This window comes from Salmo trutta, chromosome 4 (genome assembly GCF_901001165.1).
Source record: "Salmo trutta chromosome 4, fSalTru1.1, whole genome shotgun sequence".
NCBI classification, from domain to species: Eukaryota; Metazoa; Chordata; class Actinopteri; order Salmoniformes; family Salmonidae; genus Salmo; species Salmo trutta.
Window position 1 is genome coordinate 60,704,233 of NC_042960.1, and position 26,313 is coordinate 60,730,545.

Genomic DNA, 26,313 nt, shown 5'->3' on the forward strand with positions numbered 1-26,313 from the left:
CACACTGCAGGTGCCCCTCAAAGTGGATGATCGACACCCTACATGATTATTTCTTGTGAAGTGCCAAATATTATTTACAATTTTGTGAAGTGCGGAGGTCTCTAGGATTTTCACATCAAGAGAGCAAGGAGGGGAAAAATGTATAGAAAATACACATTTCTGTCTCTTCCTGTGGCAGGTTGTGTAAAATGACAGATTGCGAGTGTGAAATCCAAGCTATTTAGGGGAAATGGTGAGCATAATCAAAAACCTATTCAAATACAAACACTAAAGCAATGTGAATGTTATCCATCTCAAAAGGGTAGGCAACACTGTTGTATGTGCAGTTGTAGAGGCTGATGATATCACAAAATGGACTGTCTGTTAGACAAATGTATTGATCGCGGGGCAGATTGGCCTCAATTGATCAGCAATGCAGTGTGTGCTGTTCATGTGTGTAAACATCACTGCGATCGGTCGGGTATGTTTAACTTTTAAGATGCACTATGCAGAAATCACGCCGCCATTTCCTGGTTGCTAAAATTCTAATAGTTGCTTATTTTGTCACAGACTGAATTTTAGCAAGTATAGTGTAGACTAGAGAATCATTGTACCATCTAAACCGCTGTGGTATACAGTATCTAACCAAAAGTGTGTGGACACCTACTCATCACACATCTCATTCCAAAAGCATGGGCATTAATATGGAGTTGGTCTGCCTTTGCACCTATAACAGCCTCCATTCTTCTGGGAAGGCTTTCCACTAGATGCTGGAACATTGCTGCAGGGACTTGCTTCCATTCAGCCACTCAAGCATTAGAGGGTTCGGGCACTGATGTTGGGTGATTAGGCCTGGCTCGCAGTCGGCGTTCCAATTCATCCCAACGGTGTTCGATGGGGTTGAGGTCAGGGCTCTATGCAGGCCAGTCAACTTCTTCCACACCAATCTCGACAAACAATTTCTGAATGGACCTCGCTTTGTGCACGGACCTTCCCCAAACTGTTGCCACAAAGTTGGAAGCACAGAATCGTCTAGAATGTTATTGTATGCTGTAACGTTAAGATTTTCATCCACTGGAACTAATGGGCCAAGCCCAAAACATGAAAAACAGCCCCAGTGCATTATTCCTCCTCCACCAAACCTTACAGTTGACACTATGCATTCGGGGAGGTAGCGTTCTCCTGGCATCCGCCAAACCCAGATTCGTCCGTCGGACTGCCAGATGGTGAAGCATGATTCATCACTCCAGAGAATGCATTTCCACTGATCCAAAATGGGAGCGAGCTTTACACCACTCCAGCCCTCGCTTGACAATATTAGGCTTGTGTGCGGCTGCTCGGCCATGGAAACCCATTTCATGAAGCTCCCGGTGAACAGTTCTTGTGCTGACGTTGCTTCCGGAGGCAGTTTGGAACTCAGTAGTGAGTGTTGCAACTGGACAGATGATTTTTATGCGCTACGTGCTTCAGCACTCGGCGGACCCGTTCTGTAAGCTTGTGTGGCCTACCACTTTGCGGCTGAGCTGTTGTTGCTCCTAAACTTTTCCACTTCACAAAAACAGCACTTATAGTTGCCCTTGGCAGCTCTAGCAGGTAAGAAATTTAACAAACTGACTTGTTGGAAAGGTGGCATCCAATGACAGTGCCATAATGAAAGTCACTGAGCTCGTCAGTAAGGCTATTCTACTGCCAATGTTTGTCTATGGAGATTGCATGGCTGTGTGCTCGATTTTATATATCCGTCAGCAACGGGTGTGGCTGAAATAGCCAAATCCACTAATTTCAAGGGGTGTCCACGTACTTTTGTATATACAGTCCATTCAGGAAAGTATTCAGAACCGTTCCCTTTTTCCACGTTACAATACAGCCTTATCCAAAACAACCTACACACAAAACCCCATAATGTCAAAGCAAAAACAGGTTTAGAAATTTGTGCAAATGTATGAAAATTAAAAAAAAAATACATTTACATAAGTATTCAGACCCTTTACTCAGTCCTTTGTTGAAACACCTTTGGCAGCGATTACAGCCTCGAGTCTTCTTGGGTATGACGCTACAAGCTTGGCACACCTGAGGCATGCATGAGAGCATCAGCTGTTCTGGACGACTGTGTGATCACACTCTCCGTAGCCGAGTAAGACCTTTAAACAGGTCAACATTCACAAGGCTGCGGGGCCAGACGGATTACCAGGACGTGTGCTCAGGGCGTGTGCTGACCAACTGGCAGGTGTCTTCACTGACATTTTCAACATGACCCTGATTGAGTCTGTAATACCAACATGTTTCAAGCAGACCACCATAGTCCCTGTGCCCAAGAACACTAAGGTAACCTGCCTAAATAACTACAGACCCATAGCACTCATGTCTGTAGCCATGAAATGCTTTGAAAGGCTGGTCATGGCTCACATCAACACTATTATCCCAGAAACCCTAGACCCACTCCAATTTGCATACCTCCCCAACAGATCCACAGATGATGCAATTTCTATTGCACTCCACACTGCCCTTTCCCACCTGGACAAAAGGAACACCTATGTGAGAATGCTATTTGTTAACTACAGCTCAGCGTTCAACACCATAGTACCCTCAAAGCTCATCACTAAGCTAAGGATCCTGGGACTAAACACCTCCCTCTGCAACTGGATCCTGGACTTCCTGACAGGCCGTCCCCAGGTGGTGAGGGTAGGTAGCAACACATCAGCCACGCTGCCCCTCAGGGGTGCATGCTCAGTCCCCTCCTGTACTCCCTGTTCACCCACGACTGCGTGGCCAGTCACGACTCCAATACCCTTATTAAGTTTGCAGACGACACAACAGTGGTAGGCCTGATCACCAACAACAACGAGACAGCCTATAGGAAGGAGGTCAGAGACCTGGCCGTGTGGTGCCAGAATAACAACCTATCCCTCAACATCACCAAGAGTAAGGAGATGATTGTGGACTACAGGAAAAGGAGGACCAAGCACGCCCCCATTCCCATCGACGGGGCTGTAGTGGAGCAGATTGAGAGCTTCAAGTTCCTTGGTGTCCACATCACCAACAAACTAGAATGGTCCAAACACACCAAGACAGTCGTGAAGAGGGCACGACAAAGCCTATTCCCCCTCAGGAAACTAAAAAGATTTGTCATGGGTCCTGAGATCCTGAAAAGGTTCTACAGCTGCAACATCGAGAGCATCCTGACTGGTTTTATCACTGCCTGGTACGGCAACTGCTCAGCCCTCGACCGCAAGGCACTACAGAGGGTAGGGCGTACGGCCCAGTACATCACTGGGGCTCAGCTGCCTGCCATCCAGGACCTCTACACCAGGCGGTGTCAGAGGAAGGCCCTAAAATTTGTCAAAGACCCCAGCCATAGACTCTACTACCGCATGGTAAGCGGTACCGGAGCGCCAAGTCTAGGACAAAAAGGCTTCTCAACAGTTTTTACCCCCAAGCCATAAGACTCCTGAACAGGTAATCAAATGGCTACCCGGACTATTTGCATTGTGTGCCCCCCCAAACTCCTCTTTTATGCTGCTGCTACTCTCTGTTTATCTCATATGCATAGTCACTTTAACTATACATTCATGTACATACTACCTCAATTAGCCCGGCCAACCGGTGCCCCCGCACATTGGCTACCCGGACTATCTGTATTGTGTCCCGCCACCCACCACCCGCCAACCCCTCTTTTACGCTACTGCTACTCTCTGTTTATCATATATGCATAGTCACTTTAACCATATCTACATGTAAATACTACCTCAATCAGCCCGACTATAGCCTCGCTACTGTTATTTTTCATTGTCTTTCTTACTGTTGTTTTTATTTCTTTACTTATCTATTGTTCACCTAATACCTTTTTTTCCAATTAGAAATTGCACTGTTGGTTAGAGCCTGTAAGTAAACATTTCACTCTAAGGTCTACACCTGTTGTATTCAGCGCAGGTGACAAATAAACTTTGATTTGACACCTGTATTTGGGGAGTTTATGTTTGATCGGGTTCAAATACGGGCTCTGGCTGGGCCACTCGCCCAAAGCCACTCCTGTGTTGTCTTGGCTGTGTGCTTAGGGTCGTTGTCCTGTTGGAAGGTGAACCTTCACCCCAGTCTGAGGTCCTGAGCAGGTTTTCATCAAGGATCTCGGTACTTTGCTCCGTTCATCTTTCCGACAATCCTGAAAAGTCTCCCAGTCCCTGCCGCTGAAAAACATCCCCACAGCATGATGCTGTCACCACGATGCTTCAACTTAGGGATGGTGCCATGTTTCTTCCAGATGTGACGCTTGGTATTCAGGCTAAAGAGTTCAATCTTGGTTTCATCAGACCAGAGAATCTTGTTTCTCATGAGAGTCCTTTATATACCTTTTGGCAAACTCCAAGTGGACTGTCATGCCTTTTACTGAGGAGTGGCATCCGTCTACCATAAAGGCCTGATTGGTGGAGTGCTGCAGAGATGGTTGTCATTCTGGAAGGGTCTCCCATTTCCACAGAGGAACTCTGGAGCTCTGTCACAGTGACCATTGGGTTCTTGGACACCTCCCAGGTGGCCAGCTCTAGGAAGAGTCTTGGTGGTTCCCAACTTCTTCCATATAAGAATGATGGAGGGCAATTGAGGGCAATTGAGGACTGTCCACACTCAGTTTCACATGTGACCCCTATCAGATGTGTGCATTCACATTTATGTAGCCTCTGAAGTATCACACATACTCAGTTCTCATTTCCTGTCACTGTTCCTTTCAATTTTGGGTAGTTGTCGTGGTAACGGCAGGTCATGTGCTAAAAATCTGAGCGTCCAGACTGAGGTCACATATGGAGCATCAGAATTGTTTCTACCAAATGTGATCAATAAAATGTTATTTGAATGAATGCAAGCATGACTAAGTCGCTTTGGATAAAAGAGTCTTCAAAATGGCATTATTATTATTAAATGACCGACTCATCAAAGCATAAAAGGACAAAGCTGATCATTTACTCAATCACTAACCACCTCCCTGAAGGCTCATGGCAAAGCAGGGCCAGGGCTCAAAACAAGGCAGACAAACAGCAATCGCATTACAAATCTACAAACTGCTCATCTCACAGTCATTGGATAATCAACTTCAGTACCAACTGTGGAAATCTGATTATTAGAAAAAGACTCACTATACATGTGCTTCAGTAGAGCAGCTACAGTATATTTGGCGATTGCACTCTTTCCATTAGTACCCTTTGGTGCTAGACAGAGGACAATGGGCTCTGCAATGAGGACCAGCCACCAGCCCATACTGCTGACATGCAGCCTGCATCCCAGATGGAGGGAGGGCTGAGGTGAAATGAAGGCTACACACCACTTCTTTACTTCCATCTCCTCAATGTGTTGAAAAATATCATGATATTTTGGGGATATCCGGATAGTCGTAATAGATGCAACATCAAATTGTTGTAAAGAAGCTAGATAGCCAATAGTCCACTCATATGAAACAGCCTACCTGTTGGTTGATCATTGTAGCCTAATCCTTCTCATTTAGCCAACGTAATTGTCATTTTGATTCCATTTTGCATTGATTAGAAATCTCCCACTTAACTTGCTACACATGGAGCCTCTGTAGCGCCCCTTTGATTGAGCTACGTGTGAAATGTGTAGGCTACGTGTGAAATGTGTAGGCTACCTGTGAAATGTGTAGGCTACCTGTGAAATGTGTAGGCTACGTGTGAAATGTGTAGGCTACCTGTGAAATGTGTAGGCTACCTGTGAAATGTGTAGGCTACCTGTGAAATGTGTAGGCTACGTGTGAAATGTGTAGGCTACCTGTGAAATGTGTAGGCTACGTGTGAAATGTGTAGGCTACCTGTGAAATGTGTAGGCTACGTGTGAAATGTGTAGGCTACGTGTGAAATGTGTAGGCTACCTGTGAAATGTGTAGGCTACGTGTGAAATGTGTAGGCTACCTGTGAAATGTGTAGGCTACCTGTGAAATGTGTAGACTACGTGTGAAATGTGTAGGCTACGTGTGAAATGTGTAGGCTACGTGTGAAATGTGTAGGCTACGTGTGAAATGTGTAGGCTACGTGAATGTGTGAAATGTGTAGGCTACGTGTGAAATGTGTAGGCTACGTGTGAAATGTGTAGGCTACGTGTGAAATGTGTAGGCTACGTGTGAAATGTGTAGGCTACGTGTGAAATGTGTAGGCTACCTGTGAAATGTGTAGGCTACCTGTGAAATGTGTAGGCTACGTGTGAAATGTGTAGGCTACCTGTGAAATGTGTAGGCTACCTGTGAAATGTGTAGGCTACCTGTGAAATGTGTAGGCTACCTGTGAAATGTGTAGGCTACCTGTGAAATGTGTAGGCTACCTGTGAAATGTGTAGGCTACCTGTGAAATGTGTAGGCTACCTGTGAAATGTGTAGGCTACCTGTGAAATGTGTAGGCTACCTGTGAAATGTGTAGGCTACCTGTGAAATGTGTAGGCTACCTGTGAAATGTGTAGGCTACCTGTGAAATGTGTAGGCTACCTGTGAAATGTGTAGGCTACCTGTGAAATGTGTAGGCTACCTGTGAAATGTGTAGGCTACCTGTGAAATGTGTAGGCTACCTGTGAAATGTGTAGGCTACCTGTGAAATGTGTAGGCTACCTGTGAAATGTGTAGGCTACGTGTGAAATGTGTAGGCTACGTGTGAAATGTGTAGGCTACCTGTGCGTCTTTTTTAAAAATGGGGCGCACTCATAAAAACTCTATTTTATAAAAATGACAAATGTAATGGTCTATCCTTGTAGGCTATGTAGCAATGTCACAGATAACTTTAGACAAAGCATTTTCATTGTTAAAATAGGCCTATATTTTTTCTCTCTCAAAAATGAACACTCCCAAGTAATCAAATACTGACGTCTGTTGGGATATTTGAATAACTGTGCCCATCCTTATAGAGGACTATAGTCACTCACAGATAGTATGATCACTGACCTAGCTACAGTACAAAGCTAAAGTTGATCTAATATAAGAGCCAGATGTAAGAGGGCTATATGAGCAAATGTAATTCTGCAGCCAGGAGAGCCCTGAAGGCGAGACCAATTCCATTTACACACACACACACACATCCTAATGAGTTCACCAACTAACAGGCACCTTGACATGAAAGACAGATATCCATAGCTGCTGTGTGTATTGCCAAATCAACCAACAAACATGTGAAGAGATTTTCCCTTTTTGCAAATCAAAACCTTACTGCTAGAGGTTTTACAAACTTCTCTTTAAACCTAGACTGAAAAAGTGTGAAATACTCACGTAGGAAGTGCTTTTCCAGTAAGGCAATTTCCAGGTGGCCTTTCACCTCATTGAGTCCATCTGTCTCAGTCCTTTGATAGTCCTGGATGGCTGCGGCCATAGCAAGTGTCCCCAGACCAGCCTGGATGTGGGCACACACACACACACACACACACACACACACACACACACACACACACACACACACACACACACACGCAGTGAGGAGAGAAGAATAACTCCCTGCCAATGTGAACTACTGTGGACTCTGGTTCAAAACACTGGCACACAGTACCTCAAAACTCACACACACACATAGATAAATGCAGGCAAGCTGACTGCAGAAGACTATTTCACCTTCAGTTTCTCCCTGCACCATCCAGCCTAGCTCAAACTGCAGTGTAATTGTGTATGCAGACTATCATCTGAATCATGACCCAACACAGAGCGAGAGAGAGAGCGAGAGAGAGAGCGAGCGAAACGAAGAATATTGTGAAAGTACACAAGGATAGCCACAGAGTTACATTGAGATAGTAACTAGTGTTGGTACTGTGCTACTCAAAAAGAGGGGAGGAAAACATCTAGATCCTCTCAGCAGGGGGATAAGAATAAGCAAAGACAGCTTGTGTCAGAAAGTGGGAAATCAGTGCACTTTAGTAACGATGGGTGGGAGAGGAAGATACCACAAGCCCAGCTCTGATTAAAAGGTCTCCTCTCAGATGAATAAAGCTAGTACATTTCGACAAGGGATATTATAATTCGCTACTGTACTACAACGTACTGTGTAATTTATTCATGAATAAGACTCGTCAAAGCCAGGTCTCAGTCTTTCACTGAAACAAGTTAGCAACAATGACTGACACGAGAAGAATATTGACAGACATTGTGAAACATGTCACAGACACACATCCCTTACGGACCATTAAAAAGACAACCAGAACAAAACATTCCATTCATATAATTGTCTTCAACATGAACGTCTGAGCACCGATAAGGCGGTGTGTAGGTAGCAACTGCTACATTACGTTTATCAATGATTGCATACAGCACATACTTTCCAAACTCTATTTTAGCTTTGAATATGCCATATCTAGGCCAGATTTAAGGCTACTTTGAGAGTGCAATTACGATGGGAAAGTAGTGCTCGTCTGCTCTGTAAAATGTAGTAATAGGAGTACATTAACACCATCCCTCGCACCATTACCCAGAGAAGCAGTGACCCAATTCACTAAGTCTGCTAATTGAGAAATGGGCCCTATTAATGTACATTCATTTATTCCATCTGTGTAAATTAGACCTTACTGTTAATTATATGTACCCCATAAAAGCTCAACAAAGTACAACAAAGAGTTAAACAGCGACAAATTACAGGCCTGCTATGCCTACCTGTTGGTTGATCATTGTAGCCTAATCCTTCTCATGTAGCCAACGTAATTCTGTAATTTTGATTCCATTTTGCATTGATTAGAAATCTCCCACTTAACTTGCTACACATGGAGCCTCTGTAGCGCCACTTTGATTGAGCTACGTGTGAAATGTGTGTAGTCTACCGGTATGTCTTTTTTTTCTTTCTTTTTTTTTCTTTTTTTCTTTCTTTTTTTTTAATCGCATGGTGTGCTTTCACTGTAAATATTTTTTGAAATCTGACACAGCGGTTGCATTGAGGAGAAGTGTAGCTATTATCCTATGCATAACACATGTATCTTGTATCAAAGTTTATGATTAGTATTTCTGTAAATTGATGTGGCTCTCTGCAAAATCACCGGATGTTTTTTAGAGGCAAAACATTACTGAACATAACGCGCCAATGTAAACTGATTTTTGGATATAAATATCAACTTTATCGAACAAAACATACATGTATTGTGTAACATGAAGTCCTATGAGTGCCATCTGATGAAGATCATCAAAGGTTAGTGATTAATTTTCTCTATTTCTGCTTTTTGTGACTCCTCTCATTTGGCTGGAAAAATGGCTGTGTTTTTCTGTGACTTGGCACTGACCTAACATAATCGCAATGTATGCTTTCGCCATAAAGTCTTTTTGAAATCGGACACTGTGGTTGGATTAACAAGATGTTTATCTTTAAAATGGTGTATAATACTTGTATGTTTGAGAGAGGTTAAAATATATACCCAAGAGAGGTTAAAATATGCCTGCTATGGAGGTAAATACAGTGCCTTCCAAAAGTATTCATCCCCTTGGCATTTTTCCTATTTTGTTGCATTACAACCTGTAATTTAAATTGATTTTTATTTGGATTTCATGTAATGGACATACACAAAATCGTCCAAATTGGTGGAGTGAAAAAAATAACTTGTTTCAAAATATTCAAAAAAATTCTAAAACAGATGTGTGGTGCGTGCATATGTATTCACCAGCTTTGCTATGAAGTCCCTAAATAAGATCTGGTGTAGGGTTGCAAAGGGTCGGAAATTTGCCGGTACATTTCTGGAAATTTTCCATGGGAAGTTAAGCCCATGTGGGTTTTAGCGTTAATTAGTGTTAATTCACCTGTTTCCATACATATTTCATTTTAAAACATTTATCTTACAAAGGAGTTGTTTAATCTAACTGCTTAACCTTTATCTGTACATGGAATTTGATTCGTTTTTTACAATTTGTTTTCTAATCTTTACAGGAAAATGCTACGGGCACTATCTGATGTGTGGAGACATTTCACTGCAGCTAATGTAGAAGGAAAAGCTAGGAACATTTGCAAATACTGTGCCAAATCATATGTGAAGAATGCAACAAAGATGCAGAATCATCTGGCCAAGTGCATAAAGTTCCCTCAGCGCTCACAACAAGCAACCTCTGACAAAAGTCCCTCTACTTCTATTCGAGGTGAAAATTATGAATCAGACACCTTATCGATAACAACAGCTCATGTTCCTCCTGGTATCAAAAGTTTTTTCCTGCTCGAGCTGTGTATGCAAATGGTTCACCTCTGATGCTCACAGGCAATGTGTATTGGAAGACATTTCTGAATGTTCTTCACCCAGCATACATCCCTCCAACCCGACATGCTTTATCTACTCATTTTCTGGATGCAGAGTTCAACAGAGTTCAAGTGAAGGTCAAGCAAATCATAGAGAAAGCAGAATGTATTGTAATAATCTCTGATGGGTGCTCGAATGTTCGTGGGCATGGAATAATTAACTACATCATCTCCACCCCTCAACCAGTATTCTACAAGAGCACAGACATAAGGGACAACAGACACACCGGTCTCTACATTGCAGATGAGCTGAAGGCAGTCATCAATGACCTTGGACCACAGAAGGTATTTGCATTGGTGACAGACAATGCTGCAAACATGAAGGCTGCTTGGTCTAAAGTGGAGGAGTCCTACACTCACATCACACCCATTGGCTATGCTGCTCATGCACTGAATCTGCTCCTCAAGGACATCATGACACTGAAAACAATGGATACACTCTACAAGAGAGCCAAGGAAATGGTTTGGTATTTGAAGGGTCATTAAGTTATAGCAGCAATCTACCTCACCAAGCAAAGTGAGAAGAATAAGAGCACCACATTGAAGCTGCCCAGCAACACCCGTTGGGGTGGTCTTGTCATCATGTTTGACAGTCTCCTGGAGGGGAAGGAATCTCTCCAAGCACAGTCTGCCGATATCGACAGCCACATCAAGATGATCCTCCTGGATTATGTATTTTGGGAGAGCGTGGTAAGCAGCATGGAACCTGTAGCAGTAGCCATTGCACGGATTGAGGGATACAATGCCATCCTGTCTGATGTTCAGACTCTGCTTGCAGATGTAAGAGAAGAAATCCGTACTGCCCTGCTCACTTCACTGTTTCTCCAAGCAGAGGAAACTGCAGTTCTTAACCTGTTAGGGCTAGGGGGCAGTATTTACACGGCCGTATAAAAAACGTACCCGATTTAATCTGGTTACTACTCCTACCCGGTAACTAGAATATGCATATAATTATTGGCTTTGGATAGAAAACACCCTAACGTTTCTAAAACTGTTTGAATGGTGTCTGTGAGTATAACAGAACTCATATGGCAGGCAAAAACCTGAGAAGATTCTGAACAGGAAGTGGCCTGTCTGACAAGATCTTGTTTTTCTTGTCTCTGTTTATTGAAGACTGAGGATCTTTGCTGTAACGTGACACTTCCTACGGCTCCCATAGGCTCTCAGAGCCCGGGAAAAAGCTGAATGATGTCATTCCAGCCCCAGGCTGAAACACATTTGCGCTTTTGGCAAGTGGCCGATAAGAGGATAATGGGCTTAGGCACGTGCACGAGTCGATCCCGTGCTTTATTTTCTGTCGTCTATTTACCTAAACGCAGATTCCCGGTCGGAATATTATCGCTTTTTTACGAGAAAAATTGCATAAAAATTGATTTTAAACAGCGGTTGACATGCTTCGAAGTACGGTAATGGAATATTTAGAATTTTGTTGTCACGAAATGCGCCGTGCTCGTAACCCTTATTTACCATTCGGATAGTGTCTTGAACGCACGAACAAAACGCCGCTGTTTGAACATAACTATGGATTATTTGGGACCAAACCAACATTTGTTATTGAAGTAGAAGTCCTGGGAGTGCATTCTGACGAAGAACACCAAAGGTAATCAAACTTTTCTAATAGTAAATCGGAGTTTGGTGAAGGCTAAACTTGCTGGGTGTCTAAATAGCTAGCCCTGTGATGCCGGGCTATCTACTTAGAATATTGCAAAATGTGCTTTCACCAAAAAGCTATTTTAAAATCAGACATATCGAGTGCATAGAGGAGTTCTGTATCTATAATTCTTAAAATAATTGTTATGCTTTTTGTGAACGTTTATCGTGAGTAATTTAGTAAATTGTTAGTAAATTCGCCGGAAGTTTGCGAGGGGTATGCTAGTTCTGAACGTCACATGCTAATGTAAAAAGCTGGTTTTTGATATAAATATGAACTTGATTGAACAAAACATGCATGTATTGTATAACATAATGTCCTAGGTGTGTCATCTGATGAAGATCATCAAAGGTTAGTGCTGCATTTAGCTGTCTTCTGGGTTTTTGTGACATTATATGCTAGCTTGAAAAATGGGTGTCTGATTATTTCTGGCTGGGTACTCTGCTGACATAATCTAATGTTTTGCTTTCGTTGTAAAGCCTTTTTGAAATCGGACAGTGTGGTTAGATTAACGAGAGTCTTGTCTTTAAAATGCTGTAAAATAGTCATATGTTTGAGAAATTGAAGTAATAGCATTTCTAAGGTATTTGAATAACGCGCCACAGGATTCCACTGGCTGTTACGTAGGTGGGACGATTTGGTGCCACCTACCCTAGAGAGGTTAAATACATCAAAAAGCGTGAAGACGTCTGCCTGAAGTCCATACATGCTGCAGCATACATGTTGGACCCCAAAGTATGCTGGCAAGAGAATCCTGTCTAGTGCAGAGATCAACAAGTCCTATGGTGTCATCACTAACGTGTCTCGCCACCTTGGCCTGGATGAGGGCAAGGTTCTTGGCAGTTTGACAAAGTACACTTCCAAGCAAGGGCTTTGGGATGGAGATGTAATATGGCAGTCATGCCAACATCTCATCAGCCACCTGGTGGAAGGGACTGTGGATCTGAGGCTTTTCCCCCTGTTGCCGCCATCATCCTCCAAATCCCACCAACATCAGCCGCCTCAGAGAGCAACTGGTCCATGTTTGGGAACACACACACCAAAGCACGCAACAGGCTGACCAATACAAGGGTTGAAAAACTGGCGGCCATCCGGGCAAATTTGAGACTTTTTGAGCCTGACAACGAGCCATCTACAACAAGGTTGGAAAGTGACAGTGAAGATGAGGCCTCAGAGTCTGATGTTCAAGAGGTGGACATTGAGAAGGTCCAGGGAGAAGACATGGAAGCCTGAGAGGAAGACAACCAAAGCTTTAGTTTCTAGACTATTGTTTTACAGATGTATGTTGAAAACGGTTTTGGGAGATGTGATGGATCATTGGGGATCATTCAATATTTATTTTATTTTGTTGTTCAGTGAAATCATCATGTGAAGAGTCAACTCATTTAATTAAAGTTCAATTCGTAATTAAATGTTTTTTTTATTTCTATTTGAAGGATTTAATCATTTACAAATATGCCTACTTATGACAAGGTCAAATGTTTGTCTCCATATGATATGGTAAATGTATCCAATGCAAAAAAAAATCTACATTGAAATGGTATTAATATCAATTCCCACAGAAATTTTCCACCCCTGAACATTCCTCAAAATGTGCAACCCTAATCTGGAGCAACTAATTACCTTCAGAAGTCACATAATTTGTTAAATGAAGTCCACCTGTGTGCAATCTAAGTGTCACATGATCTCAGTATATATATATATATATATATATATATATATACATACACACACACACACACACCTGTTCTGAAAGGCCCCAGAGTCTGCAAAACCACTAAGCAAGCGGCACCATGAAGACCAAGGAGCTCTCCAAACAGGTCAGGGACAAAGTTGTGGAGAAGTACAGATCAGGGTTGGGTTATAAAAAAAATATCAGAAACTTTGAACATCCCACGGAGCACCATTAAATCCATTATTAAAAAATGGAAAGAATATGGCATAACAACAAACCTGCCAAGAGAGGGCCGCCCACCAAAACTCACAGACCAGGCAAGGAGAGCATTAATCAGAGAGGCAACAAAGAGACTAAAGATAACCCTGAAGGAGCTGAAAAGCTGCACAGCGGAGATTGGAGTATCTGTCCATAGGACCACTTTAAGCCGTTCGCTCCATAGAGCTGGGCTTTACGGAAGAGTGGCCAGAAAAAAGCCATTGCTTAAAGGAAAAAATAAGCAAACACATTGTGTTTGCCAAAAGGCATGTGAGAGACTCCCCAAATATATGGAAGAAGGTACTCTGGCCATCAAGGAAAACCCAATTTTGGCGCAAACGCAACACCCCTCATCACCCCGAGAACCTCATCCCCACAGTGAAGCATGGTGGTGGCAGCATCATGCTGTGGGGATGTTTTTCATTGGCAGGGACTGGGAAACTGTTCAGAATTGAAGGAATGATGGATGGCGCTAAATACAGGGAAATTCTTGAGGGAAACCTGTTTCAGTCTTCCAGAGATTTGAGACTGGGACAGAGGTTCACCTTCCAGCAGGACAATGACCCTAAGCATACTGCTTAAGCAACACTCGAGTTGTTTAAGGGGAAACATTTAAAATGTCTTGGAATGGCCTAGTCAAAGCCTAGACCTCAATCCAATTGAGAATCTGTGGTATGACTTAAAGATTGCTGTACACTACCGGAACCCATCCAACTTGAAAGAGTTGGAGCAGTTTTGACTTGAGGAATAGGCAAAAATCCCAGTAGGTAGATGTGCCAAGCTTATAGAGACATACCCCAAGAGACTTGCAGTTGTAATTGCTGCAAAAGGTGGCTCTACAAAGTATTGACTTTGGGGGGGTGAATAGTTATGCATGCTCAAGTTCTTTTGTTTTGTCTTATTTCTTGTTTTTTTCACAATTCAAAATATTTTGCGTCTTCAAAGTGGTAGGCATGTTGTGTAAATCAAATGATACAAACCCCCCAAAAATACATTAATTCCAGGTTGAAAAGGCGACAAAATAGGAAAAATGCCAAGGGGGTGAATACTTTCGCAAGCCACTGTACATCTGGAACGGCTATCTGACTTCAGTTCTGACTAGTTGATAAAAAGATAGACAAGATTATAATAAATACCAGCGTGAGAAGACCCACCTTGTTCCTGTTTTCATGACAACAAATCCCAAACAAACGGGGCACTGTACTGAACTGGCCTAAACCCAGTTTCCCATTTCCAAGACATGTTTGTTAAGTGGTTAGACATTACAGGGGCTGTGTTAAACCCTAATTCCGTTGCAGAGGCTTTCTAGGTCATGAAAGGCCCAACTTCTCCAACAGTCCTTTCTTATAGACTCGATGTGCACTTCAGTAATCAGATCGGCCATCTGAGAATTCACACCAGAGCCACGTTTGAGCATTTCTTTTTAATCACACTTCTTCGGGCATTTCATTAAGATGCAAACAAGGTGGCCCAGTGTGTGATGACGTGATCAAATGACTCATAACTTTGATCTGTTTGAAATCATAGTTTGAAATGAAAGATATTTCTCCATCTTCAAAGAGCGTCAAGAAGTTATGAACCTCGCTCAAAAAAATAAGAACATGAATGCACAAGAATATGCAGGCAAATTAAATAAGATAATTGAAAAATAGTTATTCTCATGCACTAAGCGAAGTTGAGTTGGCCAGTAGTACGCTGCGGCTAGGCCCTGGTCTGCTCTAGTCTGACTAAGGCCTGCAGTGACGCAGACAGCGGTTGGACAGCTTTCTCTCAATCCTCGAGTGGACTAAATCAACAAAAAGGGGTTTGAATAAACATCAAAAGGAAGACATTTTGGCCAAAATTCCTCTGAAACTGGCGGCGGCACGTCAAGATGGCGAGTGAGTGGACTTCATGAAGTGATCTGGAAGATGTCAAACTAGATTAGGAATGCAAAACAAAGACGTATTTTGTTTGAGAGAATTGGGGGAAGTGAAGAGTCTGAAGAGATACAATTTCTATGGTTATATTATAATACCAATATTCACTTACAGGAGCACTCACAGAGTCTTGCAGTTCTTCCGTGTCTTTAATTTTAAGCAAGGGCTTAGGCTTCATCAGAATCTCTTCGCTACATTCAGTGTCAGATGTGCTGGGCGATTCACCCAGATCCAGGAACACGTCTGGCCGTTGGCCCCGAAACCGGATTTTGTCCAATCGCTTTAGCATGTTCAACACAGTCGTCTTGGTCTTTATCTTAACGTGGCATATGGCATCCCTGCAGGGACAAAAAGGAAGAAAGACAGGTGATTACAATCAAATACTGTACCGGCAACTCACTGAGCAGGGTACGTCTCCATGAGATAAAAGTGTTCAATTGTCTTCAATAAAAATATCTGAAAATTCTATATGAGCAATTTGAAATGCCAACTCAAAGATGTGCACTCCACATGACATTGCATTCTACTACAGGCAGCAGGATGGTATGAATTGCATACACATAGTCATTCAATTCAGCATGACATAATTTCTCTGCAATCTCCTACGGGAGAAATAAAACCCTCTACTCATATCAGTAATGAGACTTATTGGAGAATGAACAACTCCCATATCACTTATCCCTATGATTAGACAATGGAAACATTGAATACTTCAGCCTTAAAAGGAAATTAAGATACAATAAACATTCAGTATTATGATAGCCAAATGTCTATATTCTACCTTCTTAACTTTGACCCCTTGTTATCTAGAATCCACTATTCTAAAAAGTATTCTTTCACTAAAACTTAACTGGATGGTTATACATGTTGCACCAGCTTCCTAAAGTAGGGTCCGAGTGGTATGAGGCCAATGGGCTTGTGACAGAAGGTGTGCGGGTGAGTTGGGCAATCATTTTAGGACTGCATGATCTCTTTACTGTACCTAGGTAAGACAGAAAGCTGGACCCTTTAGCCTCTGCCCAGAGAGCGAGATCGGGAAGTGACTGAAAGACTGAGTGGAAAAGAGAGAAAGTGAAAAAGAGAGAAAGAGATGTGGTACACGGCCAGATTTCATCATCGCATCATGGCAACCATTCATCATGAGACGGGTGAAATTAGTTGCCCTTTATAAGATTAGATCCCAAGTTTAAATTTAGGAGGAATTAAAATCTTAGATCCTGCATTTCCACCCAGAGCACAGAAGAAAGCCAATCAGAAGTACAGAATTAGAACCCGCCCTCAGGAGTGCTACCAGACTGACCTATAGTATAAAACACATCCTGGGATCAAACATGTGTTGCCTGCTCTGAAAATAAACTGAACAAAAATATAAAATGAAACATACAACAATTTCAAAGATTTAACTGAGTTACAGATCATAAGGAAATCAGTCAATTGAAATAAATTCATTAGGACCTAATTTATGGATGTCACATGACTGGGAATTCAGATATGCATCTGTTGGTCACAGATATCTTTAAAAAAAAGGAAGAGGCGTGGATCAGAAAACCAGCCAGTATCTGGTGTTACCACCATTTGCCTCATGCAGCGCGACATCTCCTTCGTATAGAGTTGATCAAGCTGTTGATTGTGGCCCTTGGAAAGTTGTCCCACTCTTCTTCAATGGCTTTGCGAACTTCTGGATATTGGCGGGAACTAAAACACGCTGACGTACACATTCGATCGAGAGCATCCAATACATGCTTAATGGGTTACATGTCTGGTGAGAATGCCAGCCATGGAAGAACTGGGACATTTTCAGCTTCCAGGAATTGTGCACAGATCCTTGTGACATGGCGCCGTGCATTATCATGCTGAAACATGTCATGGCGGCGGATGAGTGGCACGACAATGGGCCTCAGCAGCTCGTCATGGTATCTCTGTGCATTCAAATTGCCATCGATAAAATGCAATTGTGTTTGTTGTCCGTAGCTTATGCCTGTCCATACCATAACCCCACCATGGGACAATCTGTTCACAACGTTCACACCAGCAAACCTCTCGCCCACAAGACATCATACGCATGGTCTGCTGTTGAGGCCAGTTGGACGTACTGTCAAGTTCTCTAAAACGACATTGGAGGCGGCTTATGGTAGAGAAATGACATTCTCTGGCAACACCTCTGGTGGGCATTCCTGCAGTCAGCCTGCCAATTGCACGCTCCCAAAAAATTTGAGACATTTGTGACATTGTGTTGTGTGACAAAACTGCACATTTTAGAATGGCCTTTTATTGTCCCCAACTGTTGTCTCCACCTGTGCACCTGTGTAATGATCATGCTGTTTAAACCAGCTTCTTGATATGCCACACCTGTCAGGTGGATGGATTATCTTGGTAAAGGAGAAATGCTGACTAACAGGGAAGTAAACTCATTTGTGTACAACATTTTAGAGAAATATGCTTTATGTCCATATGGAAAATCTCTGGGATCTTATATTTCAGTTCATGAAAAACTTTACAGGTAGCCTTTATAATTGTGTCCAGTGTATAAAGCTCCAGGGTAGTCCGTCTCATTCTAGATCCAGCTCACGGACGACAGGCCTCATGTGGTAATGAATAATACTACCAGAGGTTTATAGTGGCAGCCTGTCCATTAATCCACAGGAGTGGGGTGCTGGGGAGGGCTCATCAATCAACAGACACAATCAGTGTGTTGGACAAGATCGGCCTGTGCAAGTCACGCACCCATTTCCTCCGGTTAACCATTTATCTTTTCTGAGTTAAGGGGTTTGACATAAGCTGATCCCTACAGATTGTGACAAAATCATAAGCAGAAAGGTGTTTGTCTGTGTAAAGTAAACAGAGCAATGAGAGAGAAAACCTAAATCCTTTACGCCAGGGATCATCGACTAGATTCAGCAGTGGGACAATTATTTCGTCAGTGGATGGTCAGAACATCATACCAAATATATTTTAGACTGCAAATTGACCGCAAGAAGCATAATAATATTGGGCTAAAACAATCATTTCAAACCATGCTTCCATTTGTATACAATAACATATCTCTCCATTATACAAATAAAATAACCCCACTAGTCAGGGAACCCTGCTCTATATTTCTATTCAGTCATGGCAAGTTACTGAGGAGGAGGAAAGGGCCTCATGGCTTGGTTTTTGCTCTGACATGCATTTTCAACTGTGGGACCTTATATAAAACAGGTGTGTGACTTTCCAAATCATGTCCAATCAATTGAGTTTACCACAGGTGGACTCCAATCAAGTTGTAGAAACATCTCAAGGATGATCAATGCAAACAAGATGCACCTGAGCTCAATTTCAAGTCTCATACCAAAGGGTCTGAATATGTATGTAAATAAGGTATGTTTTTAACTTAATACGTTTGCAAAAATTGTTGCACAACAATTTAAGTCAGTTATTCATGTTTGTCAAAGTATGATATGAAGTGACAAATCCAAACAGCCCACTTTGTGCAAGTCAAATCAACGTTTATTGGTCACATACACAGAGGCTCAGATGTTATCACAGGTGCAGAGAAATGCTTGTGTTTCTAGCTCCAACAGTGCAGCAATAAATAAAAACAATACACACAATCCATAAAAATAAATAATGATATAGGATGAGCCATGACTAGAATACAGTATATACATATAAAGTGGGTGAAACAGTATGTAAACATTATTAAAGTGACCAGTGTTTAATGAATATGTACATACGGCAGCAGTCTCTGAAGGTGCAGGGTAGAGTACCGGATGGTTGCTGGCTAGAACAGGGACTAAGGTTCAGGGCAGGATACTGGGCGGTGGCCGGCTAGTGTTGACTGTTTAACAGTCTGATGGCCTTGAGATAAATGCTGTTTCGCAGTCTCTCTGTCCCAGCTTTGATGCACCTGGATTGTACTGCCTTCTAGATGGTAGCTGGGTGAACAGGCCGTGGATCGGGTGGCTGAGGTCCTCGATGATCTTCTTGGCTTTCCTGTGACACCAGGTGCTGTATATGTCCTGGAGGGAATGCTGTGTGCCCTGGTATTGCGTTAGGCTGACCACACCACCCCTTGGAGAGCCCTGTCGTTGCGGACGGTGCAATTGCTGTGCCAGGCAGTGATACAGCCCGACAGGATGCTCTCAATGGTGCATCTGTAGAAGTTTGTGAGAGTCTTAGGGGCCAAGTTGAATTTCTTCAGCCTCCTGAGGTTGAAGAGGCACTGTTGCGCCTGAATCAAATAACATTTAATTAGTCACATGTGCCGAATACAACAGTATGTGGAACTTACAGTGAAATGCTTACAAAGTGACTATGCATAGATGACAAAGTAGCAGTGGTGTAAAAAAGGGCAATGCAAATAGTCTGGGTAGCCATTTGACTAAATGTTCAGGAGTCTTATGGCTTGGGGGTAGAAGCTGTTTAGAAGCCTCTTGGACCTAGACTTGGCGCTCCGGTACCGCTTGCCGTGCGGCAGCAGAGAGAACAGTCTATGACTGGGGTAACTGGGGTCTTTGACAATTTTTAGGTCCTTCCTCTGACACCGCCTGGTAAAGAGGTCCTGGATGGCAGGAAGCTTGGCCCCCGCGATGTACTGGGCCGTTCGCACTACCCTCTGTAGTGCCTTGCCATACCAGGCAGTGATGCAACCAGTCAGGATGCTCTCGATGGTGCAGCTGTAGAACCTTTTGTGGATCTGAGGACCCATGCCAAATATTTTCAGTCTCCTGAGGGGAATAGGTTTTGTCGTGCCCTCTTCACAACTGCCTTGGGGTGCTTGGCTCATGTTAGTTTCTTGATGATGTGGACACCAAGGAACTTGAAGCTCTCAACCTGCTCCACTGCAGATGAGAATGGAGGCGTGCTCGGTCCTCTTTTTCCTGAAGTCCACAATCATCTCCTTTGTCTTCATCACGTTGAGGGAGATGTTGTCCTGGCACCACATGGCCCGGTCTCCGACCTCCTTCCTATAGGCTGTCTTGTCGGTGATCAGGCCTACCACTTGTGTCATCGGCAAATTGAATGATGGTGTTGGAGTCGTGCCTGGCCGTGCAGTCATGAGTGAACGGGGAGTACAGGAGGGGACTGAGCACGCACCCCTGAGGGGCCCATGTTGAGGATCAGCGTGGTGGATGGGTTGTTACCTACCCTAACCACCTGGGGGCGGCCCATCAGGAAGTCCAGGATCCAGTTGCAGAGGGAGGTGTTTAGTCCCAGGGTCCTTAGCTTATTGATGAGCTTTGAGCTTGGAGCGAGGCGTCTGTGTCTGCGACATGTCTGGTTTTCCCTTTATAATCCGTGATTGTGGTCATGTGACAGTGTTGATGCCCTTTCTGTGTTCTATGGCCAAAATATCATATCATGGAATTTTTCAAATGACAGAATTGTATGTTTTTTTATTAATGCTTATCTTGGCCAGGTCGCAATTGTAAATGAGAACTTGTTCTCAACTTGCCTACCTGGTTAAATAAAATTTTAAAAAATCATAAAAAAATGTATAAAAGTTCTAAATTTGCTTTATGAGTAGTGTGACCCTAGGGTGGCAACAAATATATTCTAAATTATTTCAATGGGTCTTTCTCCATTCTGATTGTTTTACATTACATTTACATTTTAGTAATTTAGCAGACACTCTTATCCAGAGCGACTTACAGTAGTGAATGCATACATTTCATACATTTTTCTCTCCGTACTGGTCCCCCGTGGGAATCGAACCCACAACCCTGGTGTTGCAAACACCATGCTCTTCCAACTGAGCCACACGGGACTGTTCAATAAAACCTAAAATAATTTCCTACATTTCCAGCAATTTCTGCATTTCCTGCACTCCATTTGAGATTATTTCCACAATATGGGCAAAAATACTAGGCCTTGTTTTTAACCAAATGTTGCAATTGCGATTTAGACCAAAACACTTGGGTGAACTTTTGAAATCATGGAAATAGAATTCTATAGTTAGAATATAAATAGTGGGCACTTTGAATACAGTGTTGTTTGACATGACAACGAATGAAAATGCCATGGACGAGTTATTGTGACAGGGTAGGAACCAAAGTGATGTTCATTGTTTCCTAGGGGTCCCTATAATCTTTGGCTACATTAAATCTTTATTCACATAGCCAACATATTCATGCTTCACCTATTCCTCTTTGATTTAGAAGATACTGTTGCACAAAAACATGCTGATTTAGGCCTCCACCAGCACTGGTATCAGGCTGTATTAGCTAGCCAGCTAACAAGCGATTAGCATTAGTGGCTAACACGATTCAGCTTAATTTGCTAAGAAAATACAAACTAGCTGTTTGCAGATGTAAGAAACAAACTAAAATTGTAATTATATTAAGATCAAATTGGAAACAACATTGTTGTTTGTGCTGCATTGACCATGCGGTCAAGAAACAAATGCAATCCTGAGTGACGGGGTGGGACTAGGTCGAGAGAGATCGATCGCGAGAGAGAGATCATGAGATCGCGAGAGAGAGAGAGATTACTCAAGTAGCGGAGTAAATTTAAAAAAATGGGCATTAGACGGCGTATCACATTTAACAAACCAAACATTCAAATACCGTTATAGAAGGTAAAATAAAAACCCAAACTGGTCCATGCATCAATACCGGTATATGGTAAAATATGGAATACAGCCCAGCCCTACCTTGTACTGTTGGTTTGCCTCTGATTGCCTTATGGAGGTTGTAGCTGGTACAGATCCATGGTCCCAGTCAACTTACCATGGTTAAATGCTGTGTTTCGCACTTTCAGTTTTGTGCGAATGCTACCATTTATCCATGTCTTTGGTTTGGATAAGGTCTAATCGTCACCGTGGGAACAACATTTTCTATATGCACTTCCTGATGAACCCAGTCACCGAGTCAGTGTATACGTCAATACTATTCTCAGAGTCGACCAAGAACATTTTCCAGTCCACGTGATCAAAACAATCTTGAAGCGACCTCTCGGGTGGCGCAGTGGTCTAAGGCCACTAGAGATTCTGGGTTCGACTCCAGGCTCTGTCGCAGCCGGCCGCGACCGGGAGGCCCATGGGGTGGCGCACAATTGGCCCAGCGTCGTCCAGGTTAGGGAGGGTTTGGCCGGCAGGGATATCCTTGTCTCATTGCACACTAGTGACTCCTGTGGCAGGCCCGGGCGCAGTGCACGCTGACACAGTCACCAGGTGTACGGTGTTTCCTCCGACACATTGGTGCGGCTGGCTTCCGGGTTGGATGGGCATTGTGTCAAGGAGCAGTGTGGCTTGGTTGGGTTGTGTTTCGAAGGATGCATGGCTCTCGACCTTCGCCTCTCCCGAGTCCGTACGGGAGTTGCAGCGATGAGACAAGACTGTAACTACCACCAATTGGATACCACGAAATTGGGGAGAAAAAAGGGGTGAAAAATAAATAATATTTTTTTAAATCTTGAAGCATAGATTCCGATTGGTCAGACTAACGTTGAACAGCTCTTACCACGGGAGCTTCCCGTTTAAGATTCTGCATATAGGTGGGGAGGAGCAGAATGAAGGCGTGATCTGATTTGCCGGAGGGTGAGGGAAGGACTTGTAGCCATCCCGGAAGAGAGAGTAACAATGATCCAGAGTCCGTGTTGCGCATGTAGCACAGGAGATGTCTTTTCCTATGATATGACACATTCTTTTCAGCCTACGTTTCATTTCAGGGCTGGGTTTTAGTTGAACGTTACCACCCACCAGCATGGCATTGTTTATCAATCAGAAAGAGCTGCAAAGTTATTCCTTTTCACGACTGAGATGAGCCAAACAGCTTTGTGTCCACTTGGCCGACTGACCCATGGAGCAAACTAAAATACCAGAGAATTATCATAATCAATTGGATAATTTGTAAATGTTCACTTATTTTAGCTAATCTGTAATATATATCTGACCATTTTATAAAATAGTATAATTGCGTGGTATGATAGCATTTTGCAAACCCGCTCACCCCGTCGCCCGAAGATGAATGGTTTTGACCACCAAAGTTTTGCTTCACGAGACTCTCCACTGCTTTAATTGGTTTAACATTAGATATAAACCCCCAAGTGTCTTCCAGATAATGAAAAGGCTCCCGCAAAAAAACAGAATTCAAGAAAAGTATAGATCATGAGCAAAGCCATTGTAGCCTATCATTTCACTTCCCCTATGAGAACAATGAGCACAGGCTGACTTGGATTTGTTGTACCGAAGCATGCTAGCAGCCTACCTACCAAAAGTTGCACCATGTCCATTACAATGTATAAATACACATCAGGTATCTTTCAACAGTTATCCATATTACCAGAGCGTCATCTTATTCTAACTATTCTATTGTGAATTTGAGGCCGCAATTTATGGAAGAAAACTAAAATTTAAAGATGACAATAGTTGGCAAAGTCAAATCCATCTGTGGTGATGTTTTCCCTAAATCAATGCTTATGACCAACCCAGCTACAGAACCAGCCATAGAGCCAGCTGGCTAATCTTTTGAATATAGTTTAAAAAAAACAGTAACACAACATTAGCGAGCTATCTATTTAAGGTTGGCATGCTAGCTAGCTACACTGACAGCTGTCAGTGCCCTATTTGTTGATGTTTATCAACTCCACATGGAAACTTCCACACCCAATTTGTGAATACATAGAAGTAGCCTTCGTCATTCTTCAGAGGCGGAACTTAAGTGCATTTCCTCTCTTCCTCTATTTTTTACAACAACAAAAAATTCAAGAGCTAGTCACATTGCATGCTCTTTTACAAAGAGCACATGGAGCAATCATGAAGTGACTAATCACTGTTGAGCAGCACAAGAGAGTTGATCAAGTTACACTTAATTCACTGTTTGCTTGCTAAATATATAACTATAAATTAACTAAGATGTGCCAAATACATCTCCAGCGACATATTTGGTTTGCTAACTGTAGGTGGCTAGCTTGCAAGATCAAGCTTCTTGGTTACAGGGGAGAAAATCTATCTTCTCCTGCATCAAGTGCAAGCAGCCTTTTGAGATAGTTGTATAACTTTGAGCTGGACTGGCTGTTCTTGCATTTAGTTTGTGCGCTTGTTAGCGTTTACCTAGTGTCCGCTATGGGAACTTGCTCTTACTTTTTTAGCATATATTTAAAAAAACATACAATACATTTGGAAAGATATAGCGCCCCTTGTGTGCACTGCCGGTAATACCATATACCCCAGTATGGTACAGGAACAGTATGAAAATCATCTGGATACCGCCCAACCCTTGTAAATGGTTTCCATTGCAAGATGCATTGAATACAACCCTAGTGAATGCCCATCACTCCAATTGTTTGGGCAGTTCAGTAATGCCATGGAATTCCCAATATATTTTCTGTTCTTGAGAAATAGACATCAGGGGGTTAATATAAGATTACAGTAATATGGACTGTGTTATGGTATTAATGGAGGGGGGTAGGATTATTGACAGCTGGGATATCCCAGGATGCCCAGCCCACCTCAGAATCTGAATGTTCCGGTGCAAGACGTTTGGGTGAGGTTTTATACAACACGTGTAGGCTATCATGTCACGCTAACAATGTTGCACCTCACCAGATAATCATGAAGAACTTTGTTACATTGTATAACTATTGTAAAGCTGACACAAAATTATCCAATTTTAGTCGTACTGATGGCTAACACAAAATTAAGAGACAATACTACATATTGATAAGAAATAACATATGTATATTATAATTGTATCAAAAACTTCAAGTGCAGTCAGGGGAAGACACGTTGACATAGCTTATGAGTGCAGAATGAGAGCGTGATATCAAGTTTAACCAACGTCGTGCAATTAACCCAAATGAATTGCACGACACGACTACGCCTGTTGCACTTAGAACTATCGGGTTGAATAAATAAGAAGCGGTCAAAAAGTTTCTTACCCATAACGAAATCGGTAACAAAGTTTCATTAACGCTGTCGTTACTCCGTAGGTCGCCTTTTCCCACCTGCCACCTTGTTTCAAAGAAACCCTCCGTTGGTCCGCCCCGCTCACGCCCAAGTATTTACATTGAACTCCATAAATAAAATTATCTTATGGCAAACAATACAAGAGGTCCACACACAAAAAAAAAGGTGGGGGGGGGGGCGATGACGTCCCGCTGCGTTCTACGAGTTTCATGAACACATTCGACAACAATACGCTGTTTAAAATTTATGTTGTCGCCTTACAGTGAGTGGGGCGTTCAAGCTACCAGGAAATTTCGTCAATGTCAGCGACTACACTCTTAAAGGGGCCGCCAATTAATGTTTTCACAGTACAGAGTTTATTTTCAACAGCAACTAGCTACACAAAGAAATATCCTAAAATTAAAACGTGACACAGTTATAAATAAACGTACGTAGGCAGAGTGTTATAGGTATGGCCTATAGAGAGACATACTGAAACTTTCACCCCAAAAAGTTGTGATCTATTGACATGATAGAATAGTTTTTCCATTAACATTGAGAGTGCTAGAGCATATCATGTTTTCATTTCCAATGGTGTAAGGCCAATGGGTGAGAAGGATGGAGGCTGCAATGTGTGCCTTTTAGGGTCTCATACCCAGGGGGTGATCTCCTGTCTGTTGGGTGTCATGGGTCTTTTGCTCAGGAGGAAGAGGGCTTCTGCAGGAAGGCTACATTGA

At 42.7% G+C, this 26,313-nt stretch overlaps 1 protein-coding gene across 8 annotated transcripts in view; it reads right to left on the reverse strand.

Moving 5' to 3' along the window:
- The window catches only part of LOC115192763 (GRAM domain-containing protein 4), a 55,491-nt gene extending 29,612 nt beyond the window's left edge, over positions 1–25,879 (reverse strand). For 3 of the 8 annotated variants that reach the window (XM_029751585.1, XM_029751588.1, XM_029751586.1), the window contains exons 1-3: positions 25,570–25,877; positions 15,824–16,049; positions 7,229–7,349 (exon numbers count right to left, since the gene is read on the reverse strand). In XM_029751585.1, coding sequence (XP_029607445.1) covers positions 7,229–7,349; positions 15,824–16,049; positions 25,570–25,598 — 376 coding nt within the window. In that variant the 5' untranslated portion in view covers positions 25,599–25,877. Of the gene's footprint in view, positions 1–7,228; positions 7,350–8,593; positions 8,748–15,823; positions 16,050–25,569 lie in introns of those variants that run through there. The other 5 variants (XM_029751584.1, XM_029751583.1, XM_029751592.1 and 2 more) reach the window with 5 other exon arrangements.
- Between the last annotated feature and the right edge of the window lie 434 nt (positions 25,880–26,313).